This window comes from Lepus europaeus, chromosome 20 (genome assembly GCF_033115175.1).
Source record: "Lepus europaeus isolate LE1 chromosome 20, mLepTim1.pri, whole genome shotgun sequence".
Taxonomy (NCBI): Eukaryota; Metazoa; Chordata; class Mammalia; order Lagomorpha; family Leporidae; genus Lepus; species Lepus europaeus.
Genome location: NC_084846.1, coordinates 2,961,252 through 2,983,221, shown reverse-complemented (window position 1 = coordinate 2,983,221; position 21,970 = coordinate 2,961,252). Strand labels below are relative to the sequence as shown.

At 61.5% G+C, this 21,970-nt stretch overlaps 1 protein-coding gene and 1 pseudogene across 1 annotated transcript; one reads left to right on the top strand and one right to left on the bottom strand.

The window, feature by feature from the left end:
* Window positions 1–13: 13 nt before the first annotated feature.
* On the top strand, window positions 14–21,322 carry LOC133749540 (long-chain-fatty-acid--CoA ligase ACSBG2-like). Its single transcript, XM_062178736.1, has 13 exons — window positions 14–175; window positions 957–1,045; window positions 1,512–1,632; window positions 2,980–3,063; window positions 4,267–4,416; window positions 7,325–7,501; window positions 10,275–10,456; window positions 10,536–10,769; window positions 15,250–15,467; window positions 17,568–17,707; window positions 17,826–18,072; window positions 19,204–19,311; window positions 20,974–21,322. The coding sequence occupies exons 1-12, from the start codon at window positions 29–31 to the stop codon at window positions 19,275–19,277; spliced, it is 1,863 nt and encodes a 620-aa protein (XP_062034720.1). The 5' UTR covers window positions 14–28; the 3' UTR covers window positions 19,278–19,311; window positions 20,974–21,322.
* Window positions 20,523–20,732, bottom strand: LOC133750151 (U2 spliceosomal RNA; annotated as a pseudogene).
* Window positions 21,323–21,970: the final 648 nt, after the last annotated feature.

Sequence of the window (21,970 nt, the reverse complement as noted above, 5' to 3'; positions counted from 1 at the left end):
AAAGCACGGGCCGGGCCACGAGACCCCCATGACCATCCCCGAATTCTTTCGCAACTCAGTCAACCGATTCGGCGCTTACCCGGCGCTGGCGTCCAAGAACAGCAGAAAGTGGGAGATCCTGAATTTTAACCAGTACTACGAGGCCTGCCGCCGGGCCGCCAGGGCCCTCCTCAAGGTACGGCCAACGCTGCTCCAGCCCCTCGCACCCCGTCTGGGGCCAGGGAGCAAGACGCACCAAGGCGACCGGGGAAGTGTTCGGTGGGACCCCTGGCCCTCAGCCACCCAGTTCCCCAGCTCTTATCTCAGTGTCTTGTTTGTGTATTTGAAAGGCAGAGATGGAGATGGAGGGAGACGGAGAAAGATTGACACCTGCAACCCGCCGGCTCCCTCCCCAAATGCCCACAGCGGCCAGGGCTGGGCCAAAGGCAGGAGCTGGGAACTCATCCGGGTCTCCCATGCAGGTGGCAGGGACCAAGGCACTGGGCATCACTGCTGTCTCGTGTCCTACTGGTCACTCAGAGTGACCTCGACGCGCCCGGGGTGCGTCCCAGGGACCGCTGAGAGAGGGCAGTGATGGCCCAAGGACTTGGGTCCCTGCTGCCCACAAGGGAGACCCGGATGGAGCTCCCGGCTGCAGCCTGGCCCAGCCCTGCCTGGCAGCCCGGGATGAGGGGTGGGGGGCCAGACACCCCCACAATGGGCCGGCCGAGGGGGAAGCAGCCCCGGACAAGGGTGGGGGCCCAGACACCCCCACAATGGGCCGGCCGAGGGGGAAGCAGCCCCGGCCGAGGGGTGGGGGGCCAGATACCCCCACAAGGGACCGGCTTAGGGAAGCAGCCCCGGCCGAGGGGTGGGGGGCCAGATACCCCCACAAGGGACCGGCTTAGGGAAGCAGCCCCTGCCGAGGGTGGGGGCCCAGACGTGACGGCGCGCCCCTGCCTCTGCTTCCCGTGCAGCTGGGCTTGGAGCGCTTCCACGGCGTCGGCATCCTGGGATTCAACTCTGCGCAGTGGTCCGTGGCCGCCCTTGGCGCCATCCTAGCAGGGTAAGGCGGGCTGAGCAGCAGGCACCGCCGTCCCAGAGACACTGGGCTGCGGGGGGTGGGGGTCTCAGACTCAGAAATAAGAAGGCAAAAGTCACCGAGCAGCACTCGCCACTGGCCCCGGGGAAATGCCAGTGAAGAGCCCCCGGGGACGCCTCCTGCAGCTGAGTGGTGGCTGGGTGGAGCCTCAGGGCCAAGCCTCCCTTGCTGTGGGACCCTGAGCCGGCACCGCTGCTGGCCTGGGCCTTGCTTTCCTCTTCTGTAAAACGGGGTGCTGTCAGTGTCCCCAGGGCGACTGTCATCATGCCAGTCTCATCATTGCGGGTTTCGTCACTGCTAAGTTGTGGGGCAGGGGACTGCAATCTCAGAATTTGCCTGGGACCGTCTCCTCTCCTCTGGGCTCCCCGGCCACCCTCATCTGAGGCGTGCGTTGTGGGGGCGCACACCTGCGCGTGTCTTCTCTCCCCAGGGGCCTCTGTGTTGGTATTTATGCCACCAACTCCGCCGAGGCTTGTCAGTACGTCATCGCCGACGCCAAGGTGAACATCCTGCTGGTTGAAAATGACCAACAGTTACGGAAAATCCTTTCGGTAAAGCCCAACCCGACACTGGCAGCCAGGCCGCCCCGGGGGACCGCGGGGCTCCAGCCAGGTGTCTCCTGGCTCCCGCGTGACGCTGCTGACAGAGTGGGCCCATGGTAGCCCCGGGGAAGCCGCTTGTGGGGCGCACAGGGTGGAGGGGGATTTTCAGCTTCCGTTTTCTATGAACTCCGTTTGCTGCTCAGCCTCCATTCAGAAGCCACGGCTCCGTGATGTTTTATAGGCTCTCCATACGCGCTGCTTTTCTTCTAGAATTGCTGACCCGCGCCCCTTGGCCCCACCTGCCCTCTGAAACGCTCCTGTTTTTCTCTTCTGTGTCTTTCCTGAGCCCCGCTGCTCCCGGCCCCAGTCTTGCCGCGCTGGTCTCTGGCTCCCTGCCTCGCGCCTTTGCTGTGGGGTCTGCCTCCTCACTGCCCCAGTCGGTGCTTTCTTTAGTCTCTGGGTGTGTGATTTTATTTTTGAGATTTATTTTATTTATCTGAAAGAGTTACAGAGAGGGCTAGAGCCAGAGAGACAGAGAGAGAGAGAGAATCTTCCATCCACTGGTTCACTCCCCAGATGGCCACAATGGCCGGAGCTGCACCGATCTGAAGCCAGGAGCTCCGTCCAGGTCTCCCACGCAGGTGCAGGGGCCCAAGCACTTGGGCCATCTCCCACTGCTTTCCCAGGCCACAGCAGAGAGCTGGATCAGAAGAGGGGCAGCCGGGACAGGAACCGGAGCCCATATGGGGTGCCGGTGCTGCAGGCAGAGGCCGAGCCTACTGTGCCACAGTGCCAGCCCCGCTGATGTTTTTAATCTCAACCTGGCTCACAATTTTCTTTTGCTCTGTGGTAAAACTTTAGGGTGAGGTTTCTTTGTACATGGTGAAAGCTGGCTCCTCTCTGACTTCTTTTCATTTTTTAAAAGATTTATTTATTTGGAAGAGCAAGAGAGAGAGAGAGAGAGAGAGACAGCCGGGGCTGGGTCAGGCGGGAGCCAGGAGCCAGGCGCTCCCACAGGGTCCCCACGTGGCTGGTGCGGCCAAGTGCTGGCTCCATCCTGGGGCCTGCCCCATGCTGGGACTCCCGCATTCCTTAAACACCCCCTTCCCTCTGGACAACGCTCCTCCTGTGGCCCCAGGCAGGGGCTTGTTCAGGCCCCTGTGCCACCGTCCCTCACCCAGCCACATCTGCACCTCCGTGCACCTGCTGTGGACTCTGCAAGCCGCCCACAGTGAGCCCAGCCGCCCAGGACGGCCTGGGGGCCGCGCCAGGGAGAAGGCTGAGGACCCTCTGGCCGGCCTCCGGCTCCCCAGGCCTGGGTGGGTGACAAGAGGCCCACCCAGACCTTTCTTGCAGATCCCAGAAGCCAGAATGGAAACCCTAAAAGCCATCGTCCAGTACAAGCTGCCCATGAGAGAGAGAAATACCAACCTGTATTCTGTGAGTGTGTGGGGGCGTGGCCTTTCGGAGACAGAGGAAGTGGGTGGGGCCTAGCAAGGGAAGTGGGAGGGGACTCTCAGAGGAACGGGTGTGAGCACAGGAGTGGGTGGGGCCATGTAAATGAAGTGGGCGGTGGGTGGGGATTCTCAGAGGAAGGGGGTGAGTGCAGAAGTGGGTGGGGACATGTAAATGAAGTGGGCAGGGATTCTCAGAGGAAGGGGGTGAGCACAGGAGTGGGTGGGGCCATGTAAATGAAGTGGGCAGGGATTCTCAGAGGAAGGGGGTGAGTGCAGAAGTGGGTGGGGACATGTAAATGAAGTGGGAGGGGACTCTCAGGAACGGGGCCTGGGCACAGGAGTGGGTGGAGCCATGTAAAGTAAGTGGGTGTGAGCGCAGGAGAAGGTGGGGCCACGTAAATACAATGGGCGGGGATTCTCAGGAATGGGGCCTGGGCACAGGAGTGGGTGGGTCCATGTAAATGAAGTGGGTGGGGATTCTCAGAGGAAGGGGGTGAGTGCAGGAGAGGGTGGGGCCATGTAAAGTGGGCGTGAGTGCAGGAGAGGGTGGGGACATGTAAATGGAGTGGGCGGGGTTTCTCAGAGGAACTGGTCTGTGCGCACAGTAGAGGGTGGGGTGGTGGATGGACGCTGTCTGTCTGAGGATGTGTCTGTCTTAAATAAACACAAAGAAGTTGGGGTGGGCGGTGGAACGTGCAAAGGCAGCAGATGAATCACAGGGAACCCACAGAGCCCCAGCGTTCGGCGTTCGGGGGGATGACCGGTTCCCGGTCACACAGCGGCGGGTTACACATCACCTGCGGAATGTCAGATGTGCTCCGTGGTCCTCCGGGTGTGTGTGGGCGCGACACGAGCACTGCACGGCCGTACAGAGGGCCTTAGCGCCCGTGGGTCTTGGTGCCCCTGAAGGTGCCCAGGGCCCCCTGTGTGAATTCTGCGGCCACACAGAACGGCGCGAGGTGGGGCTGGGTGTCTTACAAAGGCGGGAGCTGGGGCAGGGCAGTGGGAGTGCCCTGTCCCGTGGGGGCACTTCCAGGAAGTGGTGGGGCAGGAAGCAGACACCTCCGGGTCCCAGCTCTTGCACAGCCTAAGCCTCTCCCAGGGGAGAGCTGATGGGACGTGGTGTGAGTGGGAAAAGGAGCCTCCCCCGGCTGCCTGGCCATCCGCTGCTGTCTGCCGCCCACAGTGGGATGACTTCATGCAACTTGGCGACAGCGTTCCCGACATGCAGCTGGACCGGCTCATCGAGAGCCAGCGGGCCAACCAGTGCGCCGTCATCATCTACACCTCAGGGACCACGGGCAGCCCCAAGGGAGTCATGCTCAGCCACGACAACGTAAGCCGAAGCCCCGCACCCTGCGGGCCGGGGTGCAGGGCGCCAGCAGCCTTGGGGGCTGGAGAGCGCAGGGCTGCAGAGCCAGGGCCTACCTGCGGGCCGGGGTGCAGGGCGCCAGCAGCCTTGGGGGCTGGAGAGCGCAGGGCTGCAGAGCCAGGGCCTACCTGCGGGCCGGGGTGCAGGGCGCCAGCAGCCTTGGGGGCTGGAGAGCGCAGGGCTGCAGAGCCAGGGCCTACCTGCGGGCCGGGGTGCAGGGCGCCAGCAGCCTTGGGGGCTGGAGAGCGCAGGGCTGCAGAGCCAGGGCCTACCTGCGGGCCGGGGTGCAGGGCGCCAGCAGCCTTGGGGGCTGGAGAGCGCAGGGCTGCAGAGCCAGGGCCTACCTGCGGGCTGGGGTGCAGGGCGCCACCAGCCTTGGGGGCTGGAGAGAGGGCGCCACCAGCCTTGGGGGCTGGAGAGCGCAGGGCTGCAGAGCCAGGGCCTACCTGCGGGCTGGGGTGCAGGGCGCCACCAGCCTTGGGGGCTGGAGAGCGCAGGGCTGCAGAGCCAGGGCCTACCTGCGGGCTGGGGTGCAGGGCGCCACCAGCCTTGGGGGCTGGAGAGCGCAGGGCTGCAGAGCCAGGGCCTAGGGGGCAGAGCTGAGTTCAAGGCCTCGCTCGGTGATCTCGGCCAAGACATCTGACGCTGGCTGCTAAGCCTGTTTCCTCACCTGTAGTGTGGGAGTGATGCAAGCCTGTTGCGCTTGGCGATTTGCTTTATTTATTTACTTGAGAGGCAGAGTTACCGAGAGCCGGGGTGGGGGGGGGGGGGAGCTCCTATCTGCTATTTCGCTCCCCAAATGGCCACAACGGCCGGAGCTGCACTGATCCGAAGCCAGGAGCCAGGAGCTTCTTCCGGGTCTCCCACACAGGTGCAGGGGTCCAAGCACTTGGGCCATCCTCCACTGCTTTCCCAGGCCACAGCAGAGAGCTGGATGGGAAGTGGAGCAGCCGGGACTCGAACCGGCACCCGTATGGGATGCTGGCGCTGCAGGTGGTGGCTTTACTCGCCGCACCACAGCGCCGGCCCCATGAATTGTTTTGAAGATTGAAGGCATTAGTGTGTGTGGAGAGCCTGGAAACGCCCGAATGGTGAGGGGCGCACGTGGAGCAGCACCGTTCTGTGTTTCGGGGCAACGCAGAAGTGTGGACGTTCCGATGGACGAGGGAACGCGGTTGGTCAGGAGGGAGTGCATACAGTCGTCCCGCAGGGGCTGGGGCCCAGGCCTCCCCGGAGACCCCAGGTACCCCCACAGGAAACGGTGTTCACACAGAAGCCGTCACATCTGCCCGTAGACTGACCCCTCCCTCGACTCCTCGCCCTGCCTAACGCGACGTCACTGCTGTGTAGTTGTGTGGCTTCACTGTCCCTTGTCCAAAGTGCGGGGGACCAGAGTGGGCTTCAGTTTCGATTCCCACCCACCCCCCCCCCCCCCAGATCTCAGTAGATTCGCATCTGTGTCATGAGCTGTCTTGGGAGAGCTGCCACGTCTAAGCGTGAAATTCACGCCCCTCTCGCTCATACAATGTCTTTCTTTTTTATTTATTTATTTATTTATTTTTGACAGGCAGAGTGGACAGTGAGAGAGAGACAGAGAGAAAGGTCTTCCTTTTGCCGTTGGTTCACCCTCCAATGGCCGCCGCGGCCGGCGCACCGCGCTGATCCGAAGCCAGGAGCCAGGTGCTTCTCCTGGTCTCCCATGGGGTGCAGGGCCCAAGCACTTGGGCCATCCTCCACTGCACTCCCTGGCCACAGCAGAGAGCTGGCCTGGAAGAGGAGCAACCGGGACAGGATCGGTGCCCCGACCGGGACTAGAACCCGGTGTGCCGGCGCCGCAAGGCGGAGGATTAGCCTAGTGAGCCGCGGCGCCGGCCCATACGATGTCTTTCATGCACCTGCCTTGTGGCTGTGCCTGTTCCACGGGGTCAGGCGTGGAATTTCCACTCGGGGGCGTCCGTGTCAGCGCTCGGGGGGATTCAGAGTTTGGGTTTTCGCGTCAGCAACGCTTAATAATGACGAGAGAGAGAGAGAGAGAAGTCCGGACACGTCCAGCCCAGGTGCCATTTCTTCCTGCGAATGTTTGCAGCCTACGGTCGGCCGGCTCCGTGGATGCAGGACCCGCGGACGCGGAGGGCCGGCCGTGCTCGTCCACGTGCAGGCCGGACCGACACCGACAGGAGCTGAGGTCACCGTTAGGAACGAGCGAGGCGGACGCCTGCTTCACGGCTTCACTTAGAGAAGCGTGGGAAACCACAGGAAGTGGGTGGGACTGGCCTGGCGAGGAACGGGCAGGGCGGTTGGACACATTTGGGGGGGCTGGGGGGGGACAGTCACGTCCTGATGGCAGGGACGGCTCCACCGGTGGGGACCTGGGCCCCCAGCTGTCAGAGTGCACGGCCAGCACCTGCAGCTGCCTGCACTGGACGGCGCCTCCGGCTGGCGTCAGGGAAACTTGCGAGTTTGCGAGTTGCGCGCTCCATGCACTTTAGGGGCGCTGCTTTCCAGATGAGGACTCGGAAGCCAGGCCAAGGTCACGCAGCAAGGAACACATTAGCTGCAGGGCGGGAGCCCCGTGTTTTAAATGACTGAGCCCCCTCTTCGGGGGCCACTTGTTCGAGTCCTGGTTCCTCCACTTCTGATCCCGCCCCCTGCGAATGGCCTGGGAAGGCGGCTGGGGAGGCTCAAGCACTTGGCCCCTGCCATGCATGCGGGAGGCCAGGATATTGTCCCGGCTCCTGGCTTCCGCCCGGGCCAGCTGAAAGGCGGAGCGTTTCTACCTGTGAGGACCCCCCTCGGCCCAGCAGGTGCACCATGACCAGCTGCTCGGGTCAGTGAGCTGGCCTCCGCTTCCCGGCCATCTCCTGTGTTCTAGATCACCTGGCTAGCCGGGACTTTGGCCAGGGACCTGGGCCTGACAAGCACCCTGGGCAGGCAGGAGGTAGTGGTCAGCTACCTCCCCCTCAGCCACATCGCAGCGCAGATGATGGACATCTGGCTGCCCATCAAGATCGGAGGCCTCACCTACTTTGCTCAGTCAGATGCGCTCAAGGTAGGCATCCTTCAGAGTGGCCTGGGAGGTGGGAGAAGGGCTCCTCCGCTGGACAGATGCCAAGCGAAATCTCGGGTCTAGGGAGTCCTCCCCCCCCCCCCCCTTTATCCTTGTAACAGCACTGGAAACAGCTGACCACAATCTTTCCACTTTTACCCTTACCCAAGTCAGGGCATCTATGTACGGTTGTATGGGTTGCGCACGGAACAACTGAATGGTATTAGTAGTAACATGTACGTGTGTGTGGATGTGGATCTTTTTTTTTCTTTTCTCCCCTTAATTCAGGATTCCCAAATCCAAAAGGCTCCAAAAGCCAGAGTTCTTGGCAGTCAGGTGTGATCCAGACTGGCAGGTCACCGGTGAGGGTCCTCATCATATCCCGTTGGTGGGAACGTGCCTGTCTTACTGCACGGTATCAGCATGACGGACCCCAGCACTCTCCCAGAGCTGCTGGAGGACTGTGGCAAAGATGCAACAGGCGTGCCGAGGCCGGAGGCGTCTACACCCCAAAGCACACCTGGCCCCAAGGGTTTGAGAGGTTTCCAGCCTGTTGTGCAAACAGTGGTGCCCCGACCGCCAGCCTCGGGGACTCATCTTCCTGGATCTCCAGTGGTTTGCATGTGTGACATCATCCTTTCTTGACGGATGTGTTTTGACTATTAAAACATTAGCTGTTCCTTTAGCTGGGGCAGGTGAGGCGCTGGCCTCCTCCCTCCACCTCATGGCCTCCACGCCATCCACGCAAGGGGAACCACTCTTAGTTCACCGAGCCAAGCAGTTTCCCGTAGGATTACATTTCCTGTCTCGTACAACTTTAGGTTTTTCACGGAATTGGTAGTTGCCTTTTTTTTCCCCCACTGGGGGAGGTTTTGCCTACCAGTCCGGCTGCTCCCCCTGCCAGTGCTCACTGGTGTTCTCCAAATGGTCAAATACCCACGGCTACTTACTTATTTCTTATTTCCTGCATCCTTCTGCCCTGGCTGGACCGGCTGTTGTTGCAGACTGTCCTGGGTTGGGCCTTCTAGAAGCAGGACCTGAGATGGGGGGGTAGGGTTTGTGCTTTATTGAGTGTGGAGTATGGGTAAAAACCGTACGGACGCACGGAGCGCCGGGCAGGACAGCGAAGCCCAGGGCGTTCAGCTGCCTCTCACCCCCGGACGGATCCCACTGGAAGCTCCGGGGCACGGACGGCAGCCCGGAGCTCTCCTCAGGCGGTCACTGGCTGCAGACCGCACACCTGAAAGGGAGTGTGGCTTCCCCGGGCATCTCTGAGCGAGGACGCGTCTCGGGAGAACAGGGACCACGGGCCTGGGGATCCGAATGCAACATCAGCAGCACCGTCTACGAGCCGTCCCCACTCCCGGGTGGGGCTTTCCATTTCCTGGGGTCTCTGGCTCTTATTGGCATTATTAGCCCTTCACCCAGGCGGTCACAGGAGCCGAAGCTTTTGTTCCTCCTCTGTCTGGACCGCACAGACCTTCAGAGCCAGGGAGCGCTCCGGGATTTCCCCTCAGCGGCTCCGCTCGTGCTAGGTCCCCACGCCTCGTCAGATGGTGGGAGTGTGCCCGGAGCGCAGTGTACTTCCCGCCCTCCCGCCCTCCCGCCCTCCTCTCTGTCTTCCATCACCCACGCCCCGGCTCTGCCCCTCCCGCCTCCCTCCTACACAGACTCTGTCCTGGCGTTGGCCACCCACATCGTGCAGGATGACCCACGAGACGCCGACGTCACAGGGCCCAGGGTCAGGCTGTGAGCATCTTCGGGGTGGGGGCCGCGATTCTGCTTCCCACACTCCTCCGCGCGCAGGTTAACGCTCAGGGCCTTCGCCCGTCTTTCAGAAGGTTCTCCACACTGTTCTACGTCCGGCCACTCTCCGGGCCCCCACCCTCCACGCCGAGACACTGAGTACCCAGTAAACACCGTCCGCTCTGATCGGATCCACAGGGCTCACCCGTCACCTGCAGGGCCCGAGACGTCTCTCCCTCCCCACATTTCTCAGCACCCCAAACCCGCCAGCATTTCCCAGGTGTCTACTGAATGGGGACAGCGGCGTCTCGACGTTTGAGGAGGCGGCGCGGCTCACGCGGGTGGGGGCGCTGTTTCTCCCACGCCCCCTTGCACCTGCTGTGGCCGACTGGATCTGAGCCTCCGCTGGGAGGGGCTGAGAGGCGTCCCTCAGGGGTGCAGGGTGTCTCCGGCAGGCGGGCAGCGAGCCGGGCGCCTGGCAGCTCTCTGAGGGAACGTGTCCTCAGATCTTCGGCCTGTGTCCGGATTCGGTTGTTGAGCTCATCTTAGTGCTGAGTTTTTGGGGCTCTTTGTATATATTCTGGCTGCGCATCCTTCGTGAAATGCACGCGTCGTGAACCCTTTCTGCTGGCTCCGTGGCCTTTCTGTTTTCTTTGTGGTCAGAGTTACAGTGAGAGAGGGAGAGAGAGAGAGAGAGAGAGAGGGAGAGAGGGAGAGAGGGAGAGAGAGAGAGAGAGAGAAAGAGAGAGAGAGAGAGAGAGAGAGTCTTCCATCCGCTGGGTCACTCCCCAAATGGTCTCAACGGCCAGTGCTGGGCTGGGCCGCAGCCAGAGCCAGGGGCTTCTTCAAATGGCCGACAGCCACGTGACCCATCACACCCCCTTCCCAAAAAGCCTCACCGCGCTCCGCCCAGTCCCTGGGGGCGCGCGGCTGAGCAGCCCCCGGCCGGCCACCAGGCTGATGCCCCCGCCAGCCGCGGAGGGCGGGCTGCGCGGCGCCCAGTGACGCGTGTCCCGTCGGGGCTGCGCAGGGCTCCCTGGTCAGCACGCTGCAGGAGGTGAGGCCCACGGCGTTCCTGGGGGTGCCCCGCATCTGGGAGAAGATGCAGGAGACGATCGCGCAGAGCGTCAGCAAGTCCTCGGGCCTCAAGAAGAAGGTGTTTTCGTGGGCCAAGAACGTCGGCCTGAGGGTCAACACGCGCAAGATGATGGGGTAGGTGCGGCCCGGGCGGGGGCGCGGGGAGGAGAGCCCGCCCGGCCCCCGACGCCCCTCTCTCTCGCCAACCCCCCAGAAAGCACGACAACATGCTGAGCTACCGCATGGCCAAGGCCCTGGTGTTCAGCAAGGTGCGGAACTCCCTGGGCCTGGACCGCTGCCGCTACTTCATTAGCGGGGCCGCGGCGCTGGCCCCCGAGACCTCCGAGTTCTTCCTCAGCCTGGACATCCCCATCGGCGAGATGTACGGCCTGAGCGAGAGCGCGGGGCCGCACACTGTGTCCTCCCAGCACAACTACCGGCTCCTCAGGTACGGGCCCCCCAGGAGCAACCCAGCCTTGGCGCGGCGCGGGGGGCAGCGCGGGCAGACGGCTGGGCCCCTGTGCCAAGACAAGGCTTCTAGAAGGTTCCACGCTCCCCGCCGCCCAGCCCGGGTCTCCCCAGGCCGGGGGAGCCCTGCTTGGTCAGAGCTGGGGTGTGGGGGGCCGGCCGCCAGGACGTTCCCTGGCCGCCCCCTGGGTGTCAGTGCACCTCTGCGTGTACCTCCAGGGGCCACTACCGCAGGCCCCTCCCTAACCCCTCCGCGGCCTTCTCCCGAGCTCACATACCACAACCACGCATCGGAGGCGAGCGGGACCCCTGGCCTGAGAGCCAAGCTGCCCACAGACCCCGGCTGGGCCTCCCCCGACCCCTCCCCACCTCCCCCGGCCCCCCTCACCTTGCCGGCCTGGCTGCTGTCCCAGACCAGGCTGTCTCCAGTCACGCGTGTTCTGGCCAAGGATGCCAACGCGCGGGGAACCTTCCGGATCAGGCAAAGCCCTCCCCTGCCCTTGCCTTCACCTTGCGGGGGTCTCCCCTCTGCACCTCTCGCCCCCTTCCTGGGTGTTTCCCGTGCAAACCCAAAGGCCCACTAAACTTCAAAACCGAACAGTCATTCCTAGAGATTAGAGACACTGTGCTGTCCGGGGAAGAAAGGTACACATGCTGGCCTCTATCTTCAGTATGATTTTAAGATTTATCTATCTGAGGGGGGGGGGGAGAGAAGGGGGGAGTGAGGGGGGAGGGAGGAGGAGAGAGAGAGAGAAAGAGAATGAAGAGAACGAGAGAGAGAGAGGGAGGGAGAGAAGGGGGGAGTGAGGGGGGAAGGAGGGGGAAGGAGAGAGAGAGAGAAAGAGAACGAGAGAGAGAGAGAGAGAGAGAAGGGAGAGAGAGAGAGAGAGAAGGGAGAGAGAGAGAGAGAGAAGGAGAGAGAGAGAGAGAGAAGGGGGAGTAAGGGGGGAGGGAGGAGGAGAGAGAGAGAGAAAGAGAACGAAGAGAACGAGAGAGAGAGAGAGGGAGGGAGAGAAGGGGGGAGTGAGGGGGGAAGGAGGGGGAAGGAGAGAGAGAGAGAAAGAAAACGAGAGAGAGAGAGAGAGAGAGAGAGAGAAGGGAGAGAGAGAGAGAGAGAGAAGGGGGGAGTGGGGGGAGGGAGGAGGAGAGAGAGAGAGAAAGAGAACGAGAGAGAGAGGGAGAGAGAGAGAGAAGGGAGAGAGAGAAGGGGGAGAGAGAGAGAGAGAAGGGGGGAGGGAGGGGGGAGGGAGGAGGAGAGAGAGAGAGAAAGAGAACGAGAGAGAGAGAGAGAGAGAGAGAGAGAGAAGGGGGGAGTGAGAGGGGGGAGGGAGGAGGAGAGAGAGAGAGAATGAGAGAGAGAGAGAGAGAGAGAGAGAGATCCATCCTATACGCTGGCTCGCTCCCCAAATGCCTGCCATAGGCAGGGCTGGCCGAAGCCAAAGCCGGGAGCCAGGCGCTCCACCTGGGGTCCCCACATGGGCGGCCGGCACCTGCCGCCTCCCAGGGTGCACGTTAGCGGGAAGGGGGACTGGAAGCAGAGCTGCCAGGACTCAGACCAGGTGCGGGGCTGCCCACCGCCCGCCTCTGCCCTTGAAGTTTCTTCAAAAAGGAACACAGGCAACCGGTCCCCAAAAGACGCAGGGAAACGCTCCTCCCGCTCGCTCGTACGAGCTGCCTCGCGAAGACGCACAAACCTGCCGGCTCTCGGATGTGGGGCCGAGGTGTCGGGCGGGCTGGTTCTCCCCAGGGTGAGGCTGCAGCCCAGGCCTCTCCCCAGCTTCGCAAGTGGCTGGTGACCCCTGGGCTCGGTGTCTGTGGAAGCATCGCTCTGACCCCCGCCTGCGTCTTCACACGGTGTCGCCCTGCGTGTGCACCCACGGGCAGGTCTCCCGCGTTCTACAAGGACATGGGTCGCGCTGGGTTCGAGGCCAGCCTGACTCCCACCGAACCCCCATCCCACCGAACCCCATCCTGTTTCCAAATAAGGTCCTGTTCCGAGCTACTGTGGGGTGGGGGAGACCCGGTTCAAACCACAACAAATGTCCCCACGGCAAACAACCGCCACACACTCCTCCAAGTGCGGCTGGTGTCAGCAGCCGCCAGACTGCACAAGGCTCCCCGGAGCGCACGGAGAAGCGGGATTAGAAGGCAGACTGGGGGCAGGCGCTGGACACTGGTGGGGTGGCTGCACCCCCGCCGTGGTGCCCAGCTCCACCTCTGACTCCGCCTGCCTGCTGATCCACTCCCGGGAAAGCAGAGGCCATGGCTCCCGTAGCTGGGTCCCTGCCACCCACCTGGGGAACCCGGCTTGAGTTCTGGGCTCCTGGCTTCAGGAGGACCCAGCCCTGGCTGTTACGGGCTTCTGGGTAGTGAACCAGCAGATGGAAGATCCCCCTCTGTCTTTGTCTCGTTCTCTGCTTTTCAAACAACAAACACACACACACAATGTTTATGCAAGAATGTGCACACAGCATTTTTCGTAGTACACATTTTCCGAGAACTTTCCAAAGACCCTGCATTTGCCTGGACTCCCATTTTTCCCGCACCATGATGGACTGAACCTCTAACTGTTGCCCACGGACTTCCTGAAGTGTCCTTATTCTGTGGTCCCACACGGAAGCATCTTCCTTGTAACAGACCTGACTCTCCTCTCAGCCCCCCGGGCTTGCTGGGAGCCTGGGAACCAGATCACCTGGGGTGATCCAAGTGACCAGACCGGAACACCAACTCCCACGCACTCTGGACTTAGGCCTTCTGAGCTCAGGAAGCAGGTGGACTTGGCTAGTGAGGGGTTCTGAGCTTGTGAACGTAAGCACCCGCCTCCTTTTTAATAGCTGCGTAGTATTCCACTGAATGGACATACCACAGTTTTTACTAAATTGCGTCCCCTTTATTGGTAGATGTTTGGGCTTAAAGTTCCCCAGCGGTTATCCCTACAAACAATGCTAAAGAGAATGCTCTACATATACATGATATATTTTGCTAAACCAAGTGGTGACAGATGGCGTCCCAACTTTCAATTACATTCCTTTTACTCTGAGAGCGAAAACAAATCTTCTCCTACATTTAAATCCATTTGTAACTTTTCCCCTCTAAATTATCTGCCCATATTATCTGCCCACTTGAAAAACTGGATGATCAATTGTTATTGATTTGTTGGTGCTTTTTACATAGGAAGAAAATCAGCCTTTGTATTTCATGTGAGTTACAAATATTTCACTTCCTGGTTTGTCTCTGGTATTTTTGTTCATAATTATGGTTTTTTGCTTGTTTTGCTGTACAGAAATTTGTATGGTTGAATTTCTGTCTTCTACAGACTCTATGTTTGGGACATTTCTAGAATGTCTCTGACATGAAAGTCCTAAGGAAGTCATTTGTAGGTCCCAGGCTTCTCTGGGGGAATCTCCACACTTACTCCTAAAGCTGTGGGCATGAGATGTCAGCAGTGCCCTAAGACTGCCCTCGCGGGCTGTGGGCGCAGCTGTGCCTGCTGGGAGAGGCCTGTGGTCTCCAAGGAGCCGTCCCACGTGGGGCGGGTGTTCCGTCCTCGCGCGTGGCCCCGTGTCGGTGCTAGCAGGCGGGGGGCTTCCGTTGAGCACATTTTACTCCTCCCAAACATGAGGGCGCTTCGGAAAGCTTGTGGAGGGTCCGGCGCTGTGGCACGGCATGTAGAGCCACCGCCTGCAGCACCGGCATCCCATGCGGGCACTTGCTCGAGCCCGGCTGCCCCAGCGCTCGGACCCTGCACCCGCATGGGAGACGCAGAAGCAGCTCTGGCTCCTGGCTCCCGGCTTCAGTCCTGGCGGCCATTTGGGGAGTGAACCAGCGGATGGCAGATCTCTCTGTGTCTCTGTCTGCCCCTCCCTCTTTCTCTATAACTCTGCCTTTCAAATAAATCAGATAAATCTTTAAAAGTCTGTGGAAAAAATAGGGTCAAAAGATACGTTCATTTTTGGCCCCAAAATTTGAAATCCGTGCAAATGAAGGGATCTTCAAAAAGTTCAAGGAAAATGCAAAGTGTGCAAAAAACCACCGTGCATGCATTTCAAGGCTTTTTTACCCGATGTCTTTTAATCCCATTTGCTCATGAATTTTTAAGAAGATTTAATATTGTTGTTGTTATTATTATTTTATTTGAAAGAGTTACAGAGAGGGAGATCTTCCATCCACTGGGCCACTCCTCAGACAGCCACAATGGCCAGGGCTGGGCCAGGCTGAAGCCAGGAGCCAGGAGCTCCATCCTGGTCTCCCACGCAGGTGCAGGGGCCCAGGCACTTGGGCCATCCTCCACTGCTTTCCCAGGCCACAGCAGGGAGCTGGATTGGAAGTGGAGCAGCCAGGACTCGAACTGGTGCCCACGAGGACACCGCCTGCATCCGCCCGCTGCGCCCCATGGCGGGGGTGGGGGGGCTGGGCCGCGGTACAGGCAGCGCCCTGAGCGCCTTCCCTGTGCCCAGCAGCTGCGGGAAGGTCCTGAGCGGCTGCAAGAACATGGTGTCCCAGCAGAACAACAGCGGGATCGGGGAAGTGTGCCTGTGGGGCCGCCACGTCTTCATGGGCTACCTGGACATGGAGAGCGCCACCGCGGAGGTCATCGACGAGGAGGGCTGGCTGCACTCCGGGGACCTGGGCCGCGTGGACAACCAGGGCTTCCTCTACATCACCGGCCGCATCAAAGGTACCGAGGGACGGGGCTCCGCAGGGCCCCTCCCCGCGCAGCCGGCTCTGTCCCTGGGCTCGGCGTCGCCTGTCGGTCCCTACACACACACCGTGCACCACGCCTAGGACGGATCTGGGACCGGGCCGTCTGCACGTGGAGGTGACTTCCAGAGTAGCGAGGATTAGCCTGGGGCTAAATGAATGACAGAGCAGGGACCGGCCAGCTTTCCCGTGCACAGCCCTCTGGGTCGGCAGGACAGCGTCTCTGTTGCTGTCGCTCATCTGCGGCCGGGGAAGAGCCAAGGAGGACGCGTGAACTCCCAGGCAGCGACTGTTCAGTGGAGGGGCTGTGTCAGCTTCATTCCTGAGACAAGGGACAGAGTGCGAAGGCAGACGGTTGGCTCAACGCGACACTGCCAGCGTCAGGCATGGCTGGATCCGGGTGCCAACACGACATCCAGGGAACATCTCTCTCCTTCCCTTCCCGAGTGTTCCTCTGTGCTGGTGCCATCCTTACAAAGGCTTTCCACAAGTTGGAGTCCACTTCCCACCCCCAGGAGTAAGTCTGTGCTAGCTCCCCAGCAGTGTGAGGCTCAACATTCATCGGGTTCCCTTAAGAGCCCTTTCAGAGTGAGATGCTGACTTGGTCTGACCTGGTCACGTGTTCCTCCTTGGGACCCACCTCACCCCAGACACATGTCCGTCAGAGAGAGGGAGGTGCTTCCCCGAGGCCCCCTTGTCACCCCAGCGAGGAGTCGGCGGCCAGGCCGCACCATGGGGGCCTGCTCTGCCATACTGACCATTACTGCTGCTACACGGCTACTTCCAAAAATGGAATTAAGAGATAAGTTCATTTATTTTATATATGTGTTTATTTGAGAGGCAGAGAGACAGACAGAGCTCCCGCTTGGGGTTCCCATCCCAAACACTTGCAACAACCAAGAGGCCAGGAGCCGAGAGCTCCATCCGGGTCTCCCCTGTGGGCGGCAGGAACCCAAATACCTGAGCCCTCCCTGTTGCCTCCCAGGGTCGGCCTCCGCAGGAAGCTGGAGTCAGGAGCCAGAGCCGGAGCCAGGACTCGAACCCAGGCCCTCGACGTGGGATGTGGGCGCCTTTACTGCTAAGCTAGATGTCCACCAGTACACTTATTCTGTTGCAAAAGGATTTTGAAATCCACAGTCTGTGTAGCCCATGTTTCTGAAGATCCTTTCTATGAGTGGATATAAAAAAAAATAATAATAAAATAAAAGAGCCTCTGCCTACAGCGCCGGCATCCCACATGGGCACTGGTTCGAGTCCCGGCTGCTCCACTTCCCATCCAGCTCTCTGCTGTGGCCTGGGAAAGGCAGTAGAAGATGGCCCGAGTGCTTGGGCCCCTGCACCTGTGTGGGAGACCCGGATGGAGCTCCTGGCTCCTGGCTCAGTCTAGCGCAGCTCTGGCCATCGCAGCCATTTGGGGAGTGACCCAGCAGCTGGAAGACCTCTCTCTCTCCCCTTCTCTCTATTTCTGGCTTTCAAATTAATTATATCTTTTTTAAAAAATAAATACATGAAGATTTACTTGATTTATTTCAAAGGCAGAGCAATTGAGAGAGAACAAAAGAAACTTAACATTTTAATTCCATTTTCCGATAAACTTTGTTAAGGACCAAGGTCAAGCTCTCCGTGCAAGATCCTAGGTCAAGGTGGGGGGAGGGGTCTCGGTGGGGGGACAAAGGGCAGGTGATGGACAGGAGGTGGCGCTGTTGCCGCGGGGAGGTTCCTTCTTTGAGTCAGCTGTTCACTTCCCCCCACCCCGACACCCAGGCTGGAGCCAGACCCTGCGGGAGACAGGGCAGGGCCACAGAAGGGCTACACCCAGGCTGGAGCCAGACCCTGCGGGAGACAGGGCAGGGCCACAGAAGGGCTACACCCAGGCTGGAGCCAGACCTGCGGGAGACAGGGCAGGGCCACAGAAGGGCTCACGTTGGAGGAGCCCAGGCCAGGGCGCGGGAAGCGGCTGAGACTAGAGGGGGGGGGCGGGAGGAGGGGCAGGAGCTCCTGTGCCTCCGGGGCTTCCCGGCAGCGCTTGGTCTTGTCTGTCCTGAGGGGGCGGGTGCCAAGTCGGCCTGTGTTCCAGAAATCCTCATCACTGCGGACGGGGAGAACGTGTGCCCGGTGCCCATCGAGGCCCTGGTAAAGCAGAAGATCCCCATCGTCAGCCACGCCGTCCTGGTGGGGGACAGGGCCAAGTTCCTGAGCATGCTGCTGACCCTGAAGGTGACACCCCGGCCGGCCGGGCCGCCCCAGCGCCCCTCGGTCTTCCGGGGGGCGGGGGGCAGGGGGGAGGCGAGGCGGGGCCGGGGGCACGTGTGGTGACACGGGCGTCCTGGGGCAGTGTGAGACCGACTGGATGAGCGGGGAGCCCCTGGACAAGCTGAGCCCAGAGGTCATCAACTTCTGCCGAGCCCTGGGCAGCCAGGCCAGCACCGTCACGGAGATCGTGCGGCTGCGGGACCCGCTGGTCCACACGGCCATCCAGCAGGGCATGGACGCCGTGAACCAGGAAGCCATCTCCAACGCCCAGAGGATCCGGAAGTGGATGATCCTGGAGAAGGACTTCTCCATCCAAGGCGGGGAGCTGGGTGAGCAGGCCGGGGGGCCGGCGGCCTTGACGCTGGGGACTGGTCCTTCGCTAGCGTCCGGGTTCCCAAGGGCTCTGCAGAGAGGTCCCCTTTCCGGGGAGGGTCTGTGGGACCAGCCAGGGACCGGGGTCAGGATGCTGACGGCTCCTGCTGCGGTCCGGGCCGCCTCCTCACAGCAGCCCTGCCCTAACCACCCTGGCTCAGGTGGTCCTCAGTACCCCTGACCTGTCTCGTGGGGCTTGCCATTGCGCCCATGTTCAGCCTAAGTACTGGTCTGCTCGGTTATACCCGAGCGTGGCGAGGGCCCCAGAGCAGCCGGGGTGCGGGTGCAGGTGCAGGGAGGGACTCCATCTTGAAGCAGGCGGCCAGAGACTCGGGGTCGGCCCCGACCTCGCGAGGACTCTCCAGAAGCCCAGGGCGGTGCTCCCAGGGACCCCACGACCTTCCCTCTGGGTCCTGCCCGGCCACCCTGGGGCCTGAGCCTCCAACACGTGACACTCTGGGGGACGAACCGCACCCAAGCCACACCAGGCTGGCTGTGCCTGCACCAGTGGCCGTCCAAAGCTGTCCTTGGAGTCTGTGGCTGCCCGGGGAGGGCTCCCTCCAGACAGGGGCGGGCCCTGGCCTCTCTCTCCGGGGCTCCCTGCCTCCGCCCGGCTGCACTTTGGGAAGGGGAACCAGGACAAGCGGGTGGCGCTGAAGGGCCTGGGGCCGCTCCCATCCCCTCCGCGTGGGGAAGACCTGCCCCTTGGACCCTCCATCGTTTTGTCTGAGTCAAAGACGCTGTCCTCATGGGGTTCTTCGAGACCTCTGGAGCAGAGTCCAGAGCTGGGGGTGACCCAGAGGCTGTGGAAGCCTTGGGTGGTAGAGCAGAGAACCCCCACCTTTGAGTCTGGACCTCACAGGACCCGGCCCTCCTCAAGCCTGTTTGCTCACTGTGAAGTGGGGCCAGAGGACCTCCCCCACTGGGTACGCGGCTGCACTCCTCGCCACAGCCCCGGGGGGTGGGCCTCTCCTCGTGTGCAGAGCCGGCCCCCCCCCCCCCCGGGACCCGGTCACCTGCTTGTGCCTGGGGAGTGTGGGCTTTCTCTTCCCTCTGCACGACCTAACCGATCTCTCCTCTCCTGTCAGGTCCGACGACCAAAATTAAGAGACATTTCATAACTCAGAAGTACAAGCAGCAGATCGAGAGCCTCTACCAGTGACCGCAGCGGCCGAGCTGCTCCCGCTGGCCTAGAGGTGAGGTGCCGGTGCCAGGCGTGGCTGCCCACTGCAGCTCCTCGGGGGGGGGGGGCAGGTCCCGGAGCAGAGCCGCAGAGGCCACGCACGCACGCGCACAGGCGGCTGCGGTGGGCTCCGGCTGGCCTCGGGCCTCGGTCCCCTCCAGCAGGGCCGTGGTAGGGCATGCACACCCCCGCCACTGCCTGTGCTTCTGAGGCCTTTCCCAGGCACGCTGGCCCTCCAAGGGGCGGTCAGGGCGCGCACTGAGCTCCTGTGCCCTCCACGTCACCCCTTCCCCCTCCCCACGTCCACAGGGGCCCTCTGTGCAGCCCAGGGGCCACGTGTCTCGCCTGGGCACACCGTGGCCTTCCGACGCCCCAGCCGGCCCCGCTGTGGTGGTCTTCTCAGAGTCGGGGGGTGGAGGGGGCTCCCACAACAGGAAGGATCGTCCTGGAGTCCGGTCTGAGGCCGAGGCGCTGGCTGCGGTGGCACCTCCGTGGCTTGGGGGGGGGGGGCTGTCTTCTCTCCAGGTGGTTCTGTCTCCGTGTCTAAACAGCCCCTTCCCATGAGGACACCAGTCACCCTGGGCTGGCCTGGGGCCAGGACTTCCAGCAGGTGCACTCTGGACCTGCGGCCCCTGCTCGCTGTTTTAGCCCTCCAGCCCCTTCGCTGGTCAGGGTCTTTGGGGATGGGTCCGTTCAACACAGCACACGTGCCGCTCCCCATCCTTTGCGGTATTTCCAATTCCATTTCTTTTTTTCTTTTCTTTTTTTTAAATTTATTTTTTGACAGGCAGAGTGGACAGTGAGAGAGAGAGACAGAGAGGAAGGTCTTCCTTTTTGCCGTTGGTTCACCCTCCAATGGCCGCTGCGGCCGGCGCATCGCGCTGATCTGATGGCAGGAGCCAGGTGCTTCTCCTGGTCTCCCATGGGGTGCAGGGCCCAAGCACTTGGGCCATCCTCCACTGCCTTCCCGGGCCACAGCAGAGAGCTGGCCTGGAAGAGGGGCAACCGGGACAGAATCCGGCGCCCCAACCCGGACTAGAACCTGGTGTGCTGGCGCCGCAAGGCGGAGGATTAGCCTGTTAAGCCACGGCGCCGGCCTCCAATTCCATTTCGCAGCTGAGCGAGTGACCAGCACACGAGTGTGGGGTCGGGGGTGCACCCCTGCCCGGCCCTGCCCAGCGTGAGGCCTGTCTGAATTGAGGTGTGCCGTCAGGGAAAACACACGCTGGGTTTCCAAGGCTTGGGAGGAGGAAAAAACCAATATAGAAATAGTCTTATTGTCTATTATCAAGTATTATTATTAGCAAGTATTCAAACTTGATCGCACGTTGAGGTGACAATGTTTGGGGCATCCTCTGGTTACACAGAACTTATTAGACTGATAAGAACAGCACAGATACTGCACTTGATCTTAGCCAAAGGCCGAGAAGCGACGGGACTTTGTAGAATGAATTTTACTTGTTCCCTTTTTTTAACGCAGCTACTTGGAAAGTTTCCGCTGCGTGAGCGGAGTGGCTCCTGTGTTTTCCTGGGACGCCGCCGCTCCACGGCTCTCTGCGGAGGGCCCTGGGGCTGAGCGCAGTTCACAAAGAGACCCGTTCGCTCGGGAGCACCGTCGGTGGATCTGACTGCCAAGAAAGGACCCGCGTTACATCTTGTGTCTCTCCCCTCGCAGCTTCCAAGAGCGAGGTCCCACTGGCTCACTCCTCCGAGCAGGCGCCCCGGCCTGCATCTGCGGGAGGTCCGTGTCCTGGCCGTGCCGCTGGTGGGGGCGCCCTCGCCTGGCCCTGCCTCCTGAAGCCCAAGGACCCTCACAGGACCCACAGGCTGCGCATCTTCAAGGCCCGGGCCCAGGGCAGCCCCGGGGTGGGGGCGACCGAGCACTGGCTGGTGTGCAACGAGGGTCTGGCTTGGGGGCTGGGTTTTCCCCTCCTCTCTCCCCAGGGGACTTGAGAACTGGGCCCTGGCGTTGCTCGCACGCCTGGGAGCCATGCGGACACCCTGCCAGGCTCTGATAATAAATCTTTCTGGTCAGCCGGGAACGCTCTGCGTGGTGTGCGGGGCGATGGAGAAAGGCCCCGATCCTGAGGTCTCTGTGTGTGAGCTTAAACTTCGGAGGTTTTTAATCTGGAAAAACAGATCTCCAAGTCCCAGCGTGGCCACGGAGGCCCGAGCTCCTGTACAGGGAACGCGGTGGCCGACTCCCAGAAGCCCCTGGTGCAGGACAGCAGCTGTCGGCACAGTCAGTGTTGGTGAACGCCTGTGGCCCGATTCCACCACTGGGGACGCGTGTGACGCTTGCCGTGACGTGCAAAGCCACAGCGAGGTAGAGCCAGGACTCTGGGGGTGGCGCCGTGCAGAGTAAGCCAGCACCCGTGACGCCGGCCTCCGTCAGAGCGCCAGTTCGAGTCCCGGCTGCTCGGCTTCCCGTCCAGCTCCCTGCTGATGTGGCTGGGGGGGCAGCAGCGATGGCCCACGTCCTCGGATCCCTGCCCCCGCGCGGGAGACCCGGACGGAATTCCTGGCTCCAGGCTTCAGCCTGACCCAGCCCAGGCCCCTGCAGCCACTTGGGGAGTGACCCGGTGGACAGACCATCTCTCTGTCACTTTGCCTTTCAGACAATACGAACACAAACTCAGCACGTCAGGTTTCATAAAAGTTCCTGTGTGTTC